The sequence below is a fragment of the Rhinatrema bivittatum genome, chromosome 7 (genome assembly GCF_901001135.1).
Source record: "Rhinatrema bivittatum chromosome 7, aRhiBiv1.1, whole genome shotgun sequence".
NCBI classification, from domain to species: Eukaryota; Metazoa; Chordata; class Amphibia; order Gymnophiona; family Rhinatrematidae; genus Rhinatrema; species Rhinatrema bivittatum.
The window spans coordinates 46,302,409-46,317,652 of NC_042621.1; the positions used below are offsets into that span (position 1 = coordinate 46,302,409).

The 15,244-nt window shown below is 49.9% G+C and overlaps 1 protein-coding gene across 1 annotated transcript in view; it reads right to left on the reverse strand.

Annotated features, from left to right (window-relative positions):
• Positions 1-15,244, reverse strand: part of TANGO6 (transport and golgi organization 6 homolog) — a 308,257-nt gene that overhangs the window by 203,662 nt on the left and 89,351 nt on the right. Inside the window, 3 exon segments of the mRNA XM_029610664.1 lie at positions 484-610; positions 13,940-14,116; positions 14,602-14,714. Coding sequence (XP_029466524.1) covers positions 484-610; positions 13,940-14,116; positions 14,602-14,714 — 417 coding nt within the window.

Consider the following 15,244-nt stretch of genomic DNA (forward strand, 5'->3'; position numbering starts at 1 on the left):
GAGACAGGGATTACAAACACCTTAAAACCCAATCATTAACTTCCAACACCTTTCTATTCTCAAAACAGCACAAGAAAGGAGGAGGATTAAGAGTCTTAGGCAGTGAAACAGTTATCATGAATTATTAGGTTTAGCTGGAGGTGTCAGTTCAACAAAGTGACATCCTATGGGCAGACAAACGCATGCATGTGGGATATCAAACAGGTATATGTACATGTATGTGACTGATGAGATGCCAATGTCTGACTCAATGTGTGTCATCTCGAGAGCCCTTTTCCTGTAAACGTTTCTTCGTGTTTCTTTTTGATTGCCTGGTTTTTAAAATATTTTTACATCCGACACTCCATGCAAACTGCAGCAACAGCTCCTGGACACTTCCCCCCTCTCTGACCAGTCCCATGCACTGCTCTGGTATGGACTAAGAAATCCTTACCCTATCAGCTTCCAGAGACTCTCCCACTGGATGCAGCTGGGGTAACTTACCTTTAAGCAGCAGAGAAAGAAATCTCCTGCCAGGCCACTTTTCTGGTTTTGGGACAGCAGATCTACCAGGCATTCCAGCTGCCACTGGTCTGCAGAAACCTTCTGAAAAAGCAGCTCTTCCTCATCACTACAGTTCAGAACAGCAGGAAGAAGAGTTTTCATTTCTGTTTGGCTTTTAGATTCGCTACAACTTCTACTAAGTTCTTTTAGTGCTGGAAGCAGCAGGCTTCCAGGAGGCGCCTATATGCATGGCCATCTGGGCAAATATCCAGCTTTCTGCCTATGTGATGTGGGCTGTCCAGAGAAAACTGGTGATGCAAGGCATGGAATACTTTCCTCCACCTAGGATTATACACAGAGCTCTTCTTCCAAGGTCAACCACGGAGACTGATTCAGTCACAATCTGAAGAGCAGAAGGGTTTTCTCTGGTGGCTTCACTCCTTTCCCAGTTGGTACTGACCAAGTTGCACAGAAGTATGGGGCTCTGCTCTGGCTGCAGCTAGTGATCAAGCAATCTGGCTTCACCATGGAGCTAAAGGAGCAGCTGTCTTAGCTAAACGAGTAGAACAGGGGTCGGGAACCTTTTTGGCTGAGAGAGCCATGAACGCCACATATTTTAAAATGTAATTCCGTGAGAGCCATACTAACTACAACCCCCCACCCTCCTGACCCCCCCAAGACCTACCAAATTAATTTACTACAAGCCCCTACTCTCCTGACGCCCCCCAAGACCTGCCAAAAGTCCCTGGTGGTCCAGCGGGGATCCAGGAGCGGTCCGGGAGCAATCTCCTGGACTTGGGCTGTCAGCTGCCAGTAGTCAAAATGGCGCTGACAGCCCTTTGCCCTCACTATGTCACTGGGGGTCGACCAATGGTGGCGGTAGCCCCTGTGGCATACTAAGGGCAAAGGGCCGTCGATGCCATTTTGATTACTGGCAGCCGACGGCCCTTTGCCCTTACTATGTCACAGGGGCTACCGCCGCCATTGGTCGACCCCAGTGACATAGTGAGGGCAAAGGGCTGTCGGCGCCATTTTGACTACTGGCAGCCGACAGCCCAAGTCCAGGAGATCGCTCCCGGACCACTCCTGGACTCCCGCTGGACCACCAGGGACGTTTGGTAGGTCTTGGGGGGGGGGTCAGGAGGGTGGGGGATTGTAGTAAATAAATTTTGGAGGTCTTTGGGTGGGGGGTTTTGTTAGATTTTTACTTTTTTTTTTTTATTTGTAATTTATGCATGTAAACAAATATCAAGTGCGTACATCTCAAAACATACATGTATAGTCAATGCAACAGAATGGTGATTAACATGAAAGGTTGAATAATAAACATGTAATTTTGAATACAGTCTCGTGTTGAATGCTTTCGTTTTGTGATTTTCTACCCCCCCTTCCCTCCCCCCCTTTCACTTACTGTTGTCAAGAGGCAAACACATAGCAAACACGTAGTATGCAGTACCAGCAAAAAAAGGACCTATCACCGTGGGACTTCAGACCCCAATTATAACATACAGAAAAAGGAGAGTACTAGAATTACTAAGCTCGTCATGTAGATAAGGCACACTCGGTGGTATGATCCACCCGACAGTTAGTCAGAACATGTATACATATTCATGCACAACAGAATGCAACCCCTCCTCCTCCATCTATTCCGCCTGTTGCCGCTTCCACTGTTCGTAACAGAGCCACTGGGACATGTGTCTTTTCAAAGTCTTCTGTTTGATAGCTGTCAGCTGGGTTAAATACCACACTTTGGTCAAACGCTGAAGTACCCGTGCCCGCGACGGTGTCTCCTTCTGATGCCATAGCATAAGCCAGCTCCGCCCTACCAGCCTGGATGATCTGCTGTATTAAATAAGTGTCGCCATCAGCGTACTCAGGCAGAAAGATGTTCAGCAAGAATAATTTAGGTTGAACAGGAATGAACACATGCAATATCTCAGATATTAGTCCACTAATCATGGTCCAGTACCCCTGAATTGGCCCACACTCCCACCAGATATGAATAAAAGTACCCTGTTTCCCACACTCTCTCCAACATTGGTCTGATACTGCTGGGTAGAATTTATGTAGTTTCATCGGGGTCAAGTACCATCTATATAGCAATTTATAATTTTGCTCTATGATAGAAGCAGACACTGACCCCTTCTTTGCAGCCCTATAACAATCGGACCATTCAGACTCCGACACTTTTTCTCCCAGATCTGTTTCCCAATTAATAATATGTGCTGGGGGCACTGTCAAACCCTTATTTAGTAGAGTGTAGATCCTAGATAAAGCCTTCTTAAGTTTATTAGCATTGTCACAAAAACCTTCAAAAAGTGATTTTCCTTTACATAAATCGGACAGAACGGAGCGATGTGACATATAGTGCCTGATTTGCAGGTAAAAATATTGGTCTGTTCTTGATAAAGGAAAATCTGTAGAAAGCTCAGAGAACTCCTTAATCACCCTCCTGTTCCACACCTGTTCCAGTGATTCACACCCAAAGGACCTCCACCTATTTATTTATTTATTTAACAGTTTTATATACCGACCTTCATAGTAAATAACCATATCGGATCGGTTTACAATTAACAAGAATAAAAAACTGGGGTAACTATTCAAGTAAACGAAAGATAAACAGTAAGTAGGAATGAGTCAAAAGTTACAATCAACAGGGAAGAGAACTTGGAAGCTTGCAACAAGCTGGAAAGAAGATAAGGCAGGAAATAAATATGAAGTGATGCCATAGGGCATCACTTCATATTTAGAGGCAACAGCCCTAGATACTCCAGGGGGAAAAGCTTTATTATAAAAAATAGGGGTTTTAAAGAATATCGTTCGGTCCCCCACCAATTTCCCCTCTTCACGTTTCCCAGATAGAGAAAGTGTGTAAAATGGACGGAGCGATCTCCTTCGGCAGTATACGGGCTGTCTGTGGCAGCCAAACCAGCATTTTAGGAGGAAGGTCTCCCATGAGGGCCCCCTCGAGAGATACCCATCGTTTATGACTCCCCTCCACATGCCAGTCAATGACATATCTGAGCTGAGCCGCAGCATAGTAATACTGTAAACAAGGTACACTCAATCCACCTCTATCCTTATGTAATTGTAAGACCTTACTGCTAACCCTAGGGAGTCGCCTCTGCCACAAGAAGCGATACAGGTGCCTCTGCCACAAACGTAAAGCTGAGGATGGACCAGGGATTGGTAATACTTGAAATAAATATAAGAGCCGAGGTAAGACATTCATCTTAATTGTGGATATCCTCCCCCACCAGGACAACTCCAGTCTTTCCCATTTTTGCAGATCCTCCTTAATGGTATTCCAAATGGGCTCATAATTCAAAGAATACAAATCCCCTGAGTCCGCCCCTATTCTGACTCCCAGGTATTTTAAGGATTTTTTAACCAGTTTAAAAGGGAACTTTTGTTGTATCTCTCTCACCTCTGCAGAATTAAGAGTTATATTAAGTAGCTCGGATTTGTCCATATTTAATTTATATCCAGATACCCCACTGAATGTATGTAAGGCGCTTACCAAGTGTGGCAAGGAGCTGGAGGGATTCACCACAGTGAAAAGCACATCGTCTGCAAATAGCGAAAGTTTATAGTCCTGGTCTCCTATTCTGATCTCCTGAATCTCCCCTGAACATCTGATATATTCTGCGAAAGGCTCTAAGTATAGAGCAAATAAAAGTGGGGACAAAGGGCAACCTTGCCTGGTTCCTCTTTCAATCGGGAAAACTTTTGAATATCCCCCATTTACCTTAATGCACGCATTGGGAGTAGTGTATAACTTCCTAATCCATGTGAGAAAATTGCCGCCCATCCCCATCTTGTGGAGAACTGAAAAAAGATAATCCCAATGCACAAGGTCAAATGCCTTTTCCGCATCTACTGTGAATAATACCAGGGGTAGTTGTTTGACCTTGGCATACCAGATTAGATCTGTAACCCTCCTCACATTATCTCCTGCTAGCCTGCCCGGAACAAAGCCCGTTTGATCTGAGTGTATGATTGATGGAGCCTCATGTCCCAGTCTAGTAGCCAGGATTTTAGCCAGGATTTTTAAATCTAAATTGATTAATGAAATGGGTCTATATGAGCCACAAAGGGTAACGTCCCTGCCTGGTTTAGCCAGGATAGTGATCCCCGCTTTATTAGCATCTTTAGCTATTTCCCCAGTCTGCAATAGATTGTTAAAGGCGTCCACCAGGAGAGGAGTAATCACCTCTCGAAGAGATTTATAGAAACTGCCGGTATAGCCATCAACACCTGGCAACTTGCCAGACTTCAACCCTGTTATAGCCTTGGACACCTCTTCAGCCGTGATAGGTTTATTTAAGTACCTTTGTTGTACCTCCTCTACCTGTGGCAGATTAACACCCTCTAAATAGGTATCTATCTCATGCTGCCTGATCTCCGTTTGCTGTGTATACAGTTTTTGGTAGAACTGAATGAATCTCTCACGAATATCTTCGGTGTCAGTGAGTACCTCCCCTGATTCAGACTTAATTTTTAGAATCTGATTCTGGGCTGCCCTCACCTTTAATCGGCGAGCCAATAATCTCCTGGCTTTATTGCCCCCTTCAAAAAACTCTTGTTTGGCCCTATCCATTTGAAAGGCTATTTCTCCCAAGGAAAGGGTCTTTAATTCTTCTCTCAGTGTCACCCCCCCTCCCTCTTATGTCTTATTTCCAATTTCCCCAGTAATTGTAGAATTTCAGTCCTTCTCCTATTTCTCTGCTTTAGTAAGTACGAAGCTCTAGCAATTAGTTTACCCCTGGCCACCGCCTTAAAACAGTCCCATAGCATGTTGGCGGATATCCCATCCTCTGTATTTTCTACTAGAAATGTCATTTCTTCTTTGAGTTGTGTGGCATAATCAGCATCCGCCAGCAAACTCTCATTAAGGCGCCAGAAGCGATCGCCAGATTGGAGACCTAGTTTGTGTAAAGTGAGTGTAATAGCCGCATGATCAGACCATGTGATGGGGCATATGTCTGAGTCACAAACTTTGTTTGCTAGATCCCTGTCCACCAGAAAGTAATCTATTCGGGTATAGGTTTTGTGTGCTGATGAATAATAAGAATAATTCCTTTCTGTAGGATGGTGAAGCCTCCAAATATCCAGGAGCTGCCAGTCTTTCATTACATTTTTTAGTCCTTTCCTGTGTCTCCAAGAGTGGCTGCCGCCCCCTCCGTTAGAATCAAGAAAGGATATCTGGTCAGGTTAAAATCACCCCCTATGATTAGAGAACCCTCCACCCACTGCTTTAAAGTTTCCGATAGCTTGTCAAAGAAGGGTCCCTGCCCTGTATTTGGCGCATATAGGTTGACTACGGTACACATATTATTTCCCAGCTTGAATTTCACTATAATATACCGACCTTCTACGTCTCTTACGACAGATCCGGCGTCAACTGTCAGATCCTTAGAAAATAGTATCCCCACTCCCCCGTACTTGTGGCCCACACTAGCCGCTGCATAAAATTGTACCGGGTAATGGTGTGATATCATGTTTCTCATATTTCTTTCGCAAATGCGTCTCCTGGCAGAGTAATATGTGTACCTTGTCCCTAACCGCATCCTGTAATAATTGTTTCCTCTTGTGAAAAGTATTAAGTCCTTTTACATTCCAGGACATAACCTTTACTTCACCCATAATCAGTATGTTCTTGACTATTCCTGGAATTCCCAATACCCTCAATCTCAGACAAACTTCCCCTCTGCCGCACTTGTGTCAATATTAGCTGGGCTGCCTCTACTGACCTCTCAACCCACTGTACCCTTCCCGCCCTCTCCCCCCAGCCCTCCTCATATCATCGATCCTCCTCCCCATTGTGTGAAGGACTGACGCCACTCAGAGATTAGCTTACATCCCATGAGCCCCCCACCCCTCTCCCCTGCTGCTGATCTATTCAAAACCATAGAACCATCCGAACATAGCAACTAAATGCTAACAGTGCACAGTAAATTTATAAACCATATTAAACAAACTTTCTTGTCACGGGGTTCTCCCCCTCTTGGTTAAGCCGGCTCCTATATCACCCAGCCACCTTCTTTTTGGGCCTCAGAACCCAGTAGAGAATATCTTGTAGGCTGATCTGATGAGTTCAAGTCTCTGTATCTTGGGCCTCCCGGTGGTTGCTGATATTCCTGCATAGCCTTTTTCCTCCGTAGGGGACCCTCTGCCAGTGCTGTAAAGTTGTCGCTGAAGGCCTCTTCTCCTCCACGGGCTTAGCAGCCTGGCTGGATGTCATAAGACCAGCCACCTGTAAGATTTTTGCCGCTTCCTCTTTCCCTGTACGTACCAGGATCAGTCCAGGTCACCTGGGTTGTGACTCCGCACCAGTAGATGGAGACAGACTAAAACTTGTGGGCGGAGCATATATGCCCCTGTGCCAGTCACAGCTCCTCAGTCTTACTCTGTCTCCAGTAGGTGGTACAGGTCCGGTCACAGCCCTGTCGGGCCTGATTCTGTGTGGTTAGTCAGGTTCGCTTTTGTGGTTGATTTTTATTAGGCCTAACTTGGTTTTTTTCTTCAAATTGGGTTTTATTTAATCTTGTTTAATTCTAGTCCCAGTTGCCCTGCCTCCCTGGGGAGTTGAGAGGTCCTGAGGGGACTACCCTCCCCAGGTTGAGGCCGCTGCTAGGGTCGAGGACCCGGCTGGTCTAGTGGCAGCGTCAGGGGTGACACCGGGGAGCCCGGTTCACTCACCCCTGCAGGAATTAGGGCTTTTCAGTACCAGGGACAGCGTTTTTTTCTGTAAAAAAAAAAAAAAAAAAGTGTTTTGCCTTTTTTATTTTCTGTCGGCTCTCCGTTGCCTGGCGTCGCGCTCCGTTCCGCTCGGGGGGGGGTGCCGTCGGCAGGGGGGAGGTCACCGTTTTGCTCTGTGCTATGTTTTTAGTTTTCCTCAGCGCCTCTTAGTTTTTTTGGGTTTTTTTCGGCGCATCTTTTCCTCCCGCGGTTGTCTGCATGCCACGCGGCTCGCAGTGCAGGACCTGCGGCTCGGCGCGCGCGTCTCTCCCGGGACAGCCTTTGCTCGGCCTGCGTCCCGGGAGACGAGGGATCATCGGGGGCACCTCGGGGGGCCCGTTCCCGGGTCGCGCGATCGCCGTCGCAGGGGGGGGGGGGGCCCCCTGACAGGCCTCCTGACCCATTCCCGATTAGCGCGGGAGTGGCGGCCATTTTGTCCACCGGCCGGGTAGTTTCGCGTGAGACGGTGGGGGCCTCGGTCTTGCCTCCTGAGCTTTCCCCGCAGCGGGGGAGGTCCCCTCGGAGGGGCCCCGGTCCCAGGGGACGTCTGAATGCGATTCCTCAGATTCGGACGAGTTCTCGGAGGATTTGGCGCTTTTACTGCGCAAGGTGCTCCGTTATAAGCGAAGCAAGCGCGGCCGGGGGGACGCCTCGCGCGCACGGGTCCACCGGTCCCCGCCGAAGAAGAAACTGGCCAGGAGGGTGGCAAAGGTCACCCAGAGCGCGGACCGGGGCAAGCGGCTTTCGCGAGGGGTGCCGCAGGAATCGGATTCCGAAGATTCCGCCGGGGCGGACACGGAGGCCTCCGAGGAGCCCCCACCGGGGGCCGGGAAGGCAGCAGCAGATGGCTCCGCGCAGCCCAGTACAGGGAAAGGAGCACAGGCCGTCGACGGGGATGACCCCAAGGTGCTGCGCTTGTTCCGCAGGGAGGAACTGTCGCCGCTTATCCCGGCCATTCTCCAGGAGCTGGGGATTGAAGCTCCTCCGGTGGTGGTCCGCCAGGAGGTAAACATGGATCCCGTTCTGCTCGGGCTCACAGGGCCGGCGGTCGCTTTTCCTTTTCATTTTTCGTCCACGGATATCCTCTTCAAGGAATGGGATACTCCGGAGTTGGGTTTGAAGGTCAGCAAAGCCATGGAAAAGCTTTACCCTTTGCCGGAGGACGCGCTGGAGCTACTCCGGTTCCCAAAGGTGGATTCGGCAGTGTCCGCTGTCACGAAGAGGTCTACCATCCCGGTCACGGGAGCGACAGCTCTCCGGGATATTCAAGACCGGAAGTTGGAGGTGCAACTCAAAAAGATTTTCGAGGTTTCTGCCCTAGGAGTGCGGGCCGCCATTTGCACGAACTTTGCTATGCGTGCTATTCTGCGCTGGGCTCAAGTCCTTCAGGCAAATGCGGGTCTCTCTGCAGAGGAGGCTTCTCAAGCAGACAGGTTGGAGGCGGCCATTGCCTATGGGGCTGATGCGCTCCATGATCTTTTGCGCACCTCAGCTCGCTCCATGGTGGCAGTGGTGTCGGCGCGGCGTCTTCTTTGGCTGCGCAACTGGGCAGCGGATGGCTCTTCCAAGGCTCACCTCGGGGCGTTGCCCTTTAAGGGGAAATTGCTGTTCGGCAAGGAGTTAGACGATTTGATGGTTTCCCAGGGTGAGAATCGAGCGTTTATACTGCCGGAGGATAGGGCTCGGCCGCGATCTTCCTTTTCAGGCAGAGCCCGTTTCCGGGGGCCCAGGAAGTCCAGGCCGCAGAGATCCTCTGGACCCTCGTATAGGCCGTCCTCCTCACGGAACGCTCAGTGGCAGCAGTCCTTTCGGGGCAAACGTTTTGGCCGGCAAGGAGGGGCCCCGTCGGGTGCGGGGTCCAAGCCTTCGCAATGAAGTTCGGCCGGCCCATCCCTCCTCGCGGCCTCGGCACGTTGTTCCAAACGTGGGGGCGCGTCTATCCTTCTTCCTCGAGGAATGGGCCAGCATGACGTCGGATCAGTGGGTCCTCGACTGGATAAAACATGGCTACGAGTTAGATTTTGCTCGCATCCCAGCGGACAAATTTCTGGTCTCACCCTGCAAGGATCCCAAGAAGAAGGCGGCGGTGCTAGACACCATCCAAAGACTAGAAAGCTTGGGAGCCATCTCTCCGGTTCCGGCCGATCAGTATGGCAAGGGCCGTTACTCCATTTACTTCATAGTCCCCAAGAAAGACGGCTCCTTCCGCCCCATTCTGGATCTGAAAGGAGTCAACAGATGCCTTCGGGTCCCTCACTTCAAGATGGAAACCATTCGTTCAGTGATCGCATCAGTGCGTCCCGGCGAATTCCTGGCGTCCCTAGATCTCACAGAAGCATACCTTCATGTGGGCATCCAACCAGCTTTTCAGCGGTTCCTGCGGTTTTGCATTCTGGGCAGGCACTTCCAGTTCCGGGCGCTCCCGTTCGGCCTGGCGACAGCGCCTCGGACATTCACGAAAGTGATGGTGGTCGTGGCGGCGCAGTTGCGGCGGGAAGGCCTGCTGGTTCACCCTTACCTCGACGATTGGCTGATCCGGGCGAAGTCTCAGAATCTGTGTCGGCAGGCGGTGGCCAGGGTATTACAGCTCTTGCAGTCCCTGGGCTGGGTGGTCAACTACAACAAGAGTCATCTCGAACCCTCTCAGTCCTTGGAGTATCTTGGAGCCCTTTTCGACACGAAGCGAGGCAAGGTGGTTCTCTCTCAGGATCGGATATGCAAACTGCAGTCTCAGGTGCTACGTCTTTTGTCGCTACACCGGCCACGAGTCTGCGATTACCTGAAGGTTCTGGGGTCTATGGCATCCACGCTGGCGTTAGTCCCTTGGGCGTTCGCTCATCTACGGCCGCTGCAGTCCTCATTGCTTTCCCACTGGAAACCGGTTTCCGAGGATTTCTATCTACCTCTACCTCTCGAGGGGCAGGCGCGATCCAGCCTGAGCTGGTGGCTGGATTCCAAACATCTCACCTGTGGAGTGTCCCTTCTGGTGCCCAACTGGACGGTGGTGACCACGGATGCCAGTCTTTCCGGCTGGGGGGCAGTTTGCCAAGGGAAGTCGGTTCAGGGTCTGTTGTCACAGTCGCAGACCCGGTGGTCTATCAACCGGCTGGAGACCAGAGCGGTCCGTCTGGCGCTGCAAGCTTTTCTACCCCTAGTGCGCGGACAGGCGGTCCGGGTATTGTCGGACAACGCTACCACCGTGGCTTACATCAATCGCCAGGGCGGGACAAGAAGTCCTCTAGTGGCGGAGGAGGCGCGGCTCTTGATGCTCTGGGCAGAGCGGCATCTCAGCCATCTCGCTGCGTCCCACATAGCAGGAGTCGACAACGTCCAGGCGGATTTTCTCAGTCGTCACCGCTTGGATCCCGGAGAGTGGGAGTTGTCGGACGAGGCGTTTCTCTTCATCTGCAGGACTTGGGGAACGCCCCACATGGATCTGATGGCCACATGGCACAACGCGAAGGCTCCGAGATTTTACAGTCGACGTCGCGAAAGGGGAGCAGAGGGAGTCGACGCGCTGGTGCTTCCCTGGCCGGTGGATGTGCTTCTGTATGTGTTCCCACCGTGGCCCATGATCGGCAAGATCCTGCGGAGCATAGAATTGCACCCGTCCAATGTGATCATGGTGGCGCCGGAGTGGCCACGCCGTCCGTGGTTTGCGGACCTGGTCCAGTTGTCGGTGGCCACACCCCTTTGTCTACAGGGGTTCGCGGGGCTCCTTCGTCAGGGCCCCGTCTGTTTGGAGGATGCGGCTCACTTCTGTCTCGCGGCATGGCTTTTGAGAGGTATCGGTTGAAGAGAAAAGGCTACTCAGATGCGGTCGTAGCTACGTTGCTGAGATCCAGGAAACAGTCTACGCCCCTAGCTTATGTTCGGGTCTGGGTAGTTTTTGAGGAATGGTGCATGGAGCGGGGTCTAGACCCCACTTCCGCTTCTATTTCCGATATTCTGACTTTTCTCCAGGCGGGGCTCACCAAAGGTTTAGCGTGCAATTCCCTTCGGGTTCAAGTGGCGGCGCTTGGGTGTTTGCGTGGTAAGGTCCGGGGGGTCTCTCTGGCTCTCCCGTTTTCTTAGGGGGGCTAAGCACCTCCGTCCTCCGTTGCGGCTCCCTTGCCCGTCTTGGAACCTCAACTGGGTGCTCTCAGCCTTATGTTCAGCGCCGTTTGAGCCCCTGAAACGTTCTACGCTCAAGGATCTCACGTTGAAGACCGTATTCCTAGTGGCGATTGCGTCGGCCCGTCGTGTTTCGGAATTACAGGCGTTATCCTGTAGGGAGCCCTTCTTGCGCATTTCCGATTCGGGGGTTTCCTTGCGGACGGTTCCATCCTTCCTTCCTAAAGTCGTGTCGTCTTTCCATTTGAATCAATCGATTGAACTTCCCGCTTTCACGGTTGGGGAGTCTTCGGACCCGAAAACGAGAGACTTGAGAAAGCTAGATGTGCGGAGGTCCCTTCTTCGCTATCTAGAAGTTACCAATCCGTTTCGGGTGACGGATCATCTGTTTGTGTTGACTTCGGGTCCAAAGAAAGGTTCCGCGGCGTCTCGCACGACAATTGCCCGTTGGCTCAAGGAAGCTATTGGCTCCGCGTACATTCTGCGCAGAAAATCGCCACCGGTGGGTCTTCGGGCTCATTCGATGCGGTCTCACGCTGTGTCTTGGGCGGAATCTTCTCAGGTGTCGCCTCAAGAGATTTGTAGGGCGGCTACCTGGAAGTCGTTGCATACCTTCATTAAACATTACCGGTTGGATGTTCAGGCTACTGAAGCTGGGGGTTTTGGAGAGAGGGTACTCCAAGCGGGACTCTCTGCTTCCCACCCTCGGTAAGTTAGCTCTGGTACATCCCAGGTGTCCTGGACTGATCCTGGTACGTACAGGGAAAGGAAAATTAGTTTCTTACCTGATAATTTTCATTCCTGTAGTACCGAGGATCAGTCCAGGATCCCGCCCCGCAGTGCTGCGCTATAGTAATGGAGAGTCCGCTCATTATTGTTTTCAGTACGCTGACCCCTTGTTTATTCGCTCTCCCGGTTGGGGAGTCTGGTTCCTGTAGGGGTGTTGGATTTATTTCCCTACCAAGTTTGTATGGTTAGTTATGGTTGCCTTAAGGCTTTTTCTACTTTGACATTACGTATGACTGAGGGGCTGTGACTGGCACAGGGGCATATATGCTCCGCCCACAAGTTTTAGTCTGTCTCCATCTACTGGTGCGGAGTCACAACCCAGGTGTCCTGGACTGATCCTCGGTACTAGAGGAACAAAAATTATCAGGTAAGAAACTAATTTTCCTATAGTGGACACTCTGGATGCAACTCCCTGGATTGTAAACTGTAAGCCAAAGGGGAACAGCCATTTGTATCTATGATTTCCTGCTCGCAAGACTTGGAGCACCTCTCGAAAATTTCTTCTTTTTTTAATAGTAATTGGTGACAAGTCCTGAAAAGTCTCAATTTTCACTCCGTGCCATTGAAAGTCCTCCAGTTTCCTTGCTTTCTGCAGAATTTTCTCCTTGACCGCAAAACTGTGGAAGCAAACCACGATGTCTCTGGGGAAATTACCCCTGGGCTTGGTGAGAGCTCTGTGGGCTCTATCGAGCAGTATCTCAGAGAGGGTCTCCTCTGTCTGTGAGGTTTGCCAAATTTGAGCACAAATGTCAGTTATAACTTTTGAACAGTCTTGATACTTTTCTTCCTCCGGGACCCCCCTAAAACATAGGTTACCCCTCCGGGAGCGGTTCTCCAGATCCTCTAGCCAGCACGCCTGATCCCTCATTCCTTGTTTCAGGGTCCCCATTTCTTTTTGCAGAGACGTTACAGCAGTAAATTGTTCTTCATGCTGGGTTTCCAGGGTGTCTATGCGCTCCCCCAAGCCGGCAAAATCTCTGCGGAGATCAGCAGCGATTTGCTGAATCTCACATTTCAGGTGCCCCAGCCCTTCTCTCATTTCCCCAAACCACTGCTGGAAGTCTTCCCGAGTCACGGCATGCTCACCCGCTGCCCCTGGTGTTTCTGCCTCCTCCGGGAGTAGTTTTTGTTCCGGGCTCGCTGCCGCGGCCACGTGGTCAGCCATTTTGTCCTGCTGTGTATCAGCCGCTGCCGTGAAAGCAAAATGTTGCAGGTCTGGGATTTTTTTTCTGAGAGCCATCCGAGCTCTCCCTTGCACTACTGTGAGGTTTATTAGATTTTTTGCCGAATGTGCTGCACTTTAAGAGCGGATGGTCGCCGATTTCGCCGCGGTGGGGAGCGGAGCTCGGGTCTCAGGCAGCCATCTCTTTCGGTGACGTCACTAGATTTTTACTTTTTTATTAAAGATTTGTCTGCGAGCCAGATGCAGCCATCAAAAGAGCCACATCTGGCTCACGAGCCATAGGTTCCCTACCCCTGGAGTAGAAGAAACCAATCTGCTTTGACTTAGTTGTCTCTCATTACTTCATCCTGCTGTATATCCTCCTACTCAGGAGGAAAACTGCTTTTCTGACTCTGCTTGGAGTAGAGTTTAGGAGCCTATGTCTCACTGCAGCATGCCTGAGAGCTGCACTAAATGAATTCATAGCTTCAGGTTTCGATCAGAGGACAGATTTCTCTCTAGTGCTTGTGCTTTTTTGGTACTTGGTATTGATGACTAAGTCTACAAAGATATTCTTACTCACCAGAATGGTACAAACAGCAAACACAAGACAACACACAGAAAAGGAAGGAAAGCAGTGGACAGTCTTACCTGATGGCCTCTTTAACCATGATCATTGTGCCACCTCCACTGCCCGCTGCGAACTGGCAGAGGGGATGGAGAGCAGGTGTGGCTCTCTCCAGCCCTGCCAGCTCTTTCACTGCAGCGACTGCTGATGTCCGATCCATTTTCTCGAGGAACCACAATAAGATTTCCTGGCATGGTGAACTGGCAGGAGTAGAAAGCTCTGAATATGACATCTCTTTAAATTAAATTAAATTCATATTCTGACTTTCAGCATTTCAAAGCAGAATACATTCAATGTGCTGTAGGTAGTTATGGATATCAGTCAGTCAGGGTAGCTGGGTCACACGATAGTCAGATAAACGATTTATGCTGCAACACACGAAACCCAACTTCAATCTCAGAGCAGGCTTCAACTAGGGCAGGAAGAGCTCTCCAAGCACCCCAAGAGTAGAGACCTCAGTACTGCCCTCACACAGATAACAGCTGGCTGGCTAAGTGAGAAACCTATTAAACTAGGAAAGTGTACCTAAGGATGCAACAGCTTTTTATATCCATGGTTGAAGGTTAGGTGGAAGAGAAATCTTTAGTCAATGTGGAAAAATGGTCTGGTATTATTCTAGCTATCTCAGTCTCCTCTGCTTAGTCCTACTGCCATATTTACTCCAACCTTCAGCACCCCCCCTTACCGTAAATAAGACACATTCTGTTTGGTGAAACAATAGAGAGAGAAGATGGCTCCAAGAACAGTCTTCAAGGATTCCTGCAATACTGGAAGGAGCTCATTTCCAACCACATATACCTAGAGAGAGCATGGAGAGAAAAAAAGGAGGGTCACAGGATGCCAGTAAGAACAAGGAGAAACAGGAGATAGCTGATATGGTAGTAATATTACTTCTCTTTTTCTATTACCAATACTTCTCCTTGGGGGCCTATGCACAAAACAGGAAAAATCCTTTAGTACATCATCCAGCCTCTTATGCAACCCAATTTAGTCACACACTGACTGATTACCTAGAGGTCACCAGAGATGATGAGTCCCAGGTCTCTTTCTTGGTCAGGAATTGCTAGTTTTTCCTCTCCAATACAGTATTTGGCCCTTGGATTTCTGCATCACAAATGCATAATTTTTCATGTTTTGGGGATTAAAGCACAGTCACAAACACATGACTCTTACTCTAATTTTTTTTTAAAGTCATCTTCCATCTTATCTTTCCCCTCTGATATGTTTAGTCTGTTGCAGATTTTCAAATCATCCTTGGACAATACATGTTTCCTTCTAACCTTTCCCAATGTCACTGAAGAGGATGGGGCCCAGCACTGATCCTTGTT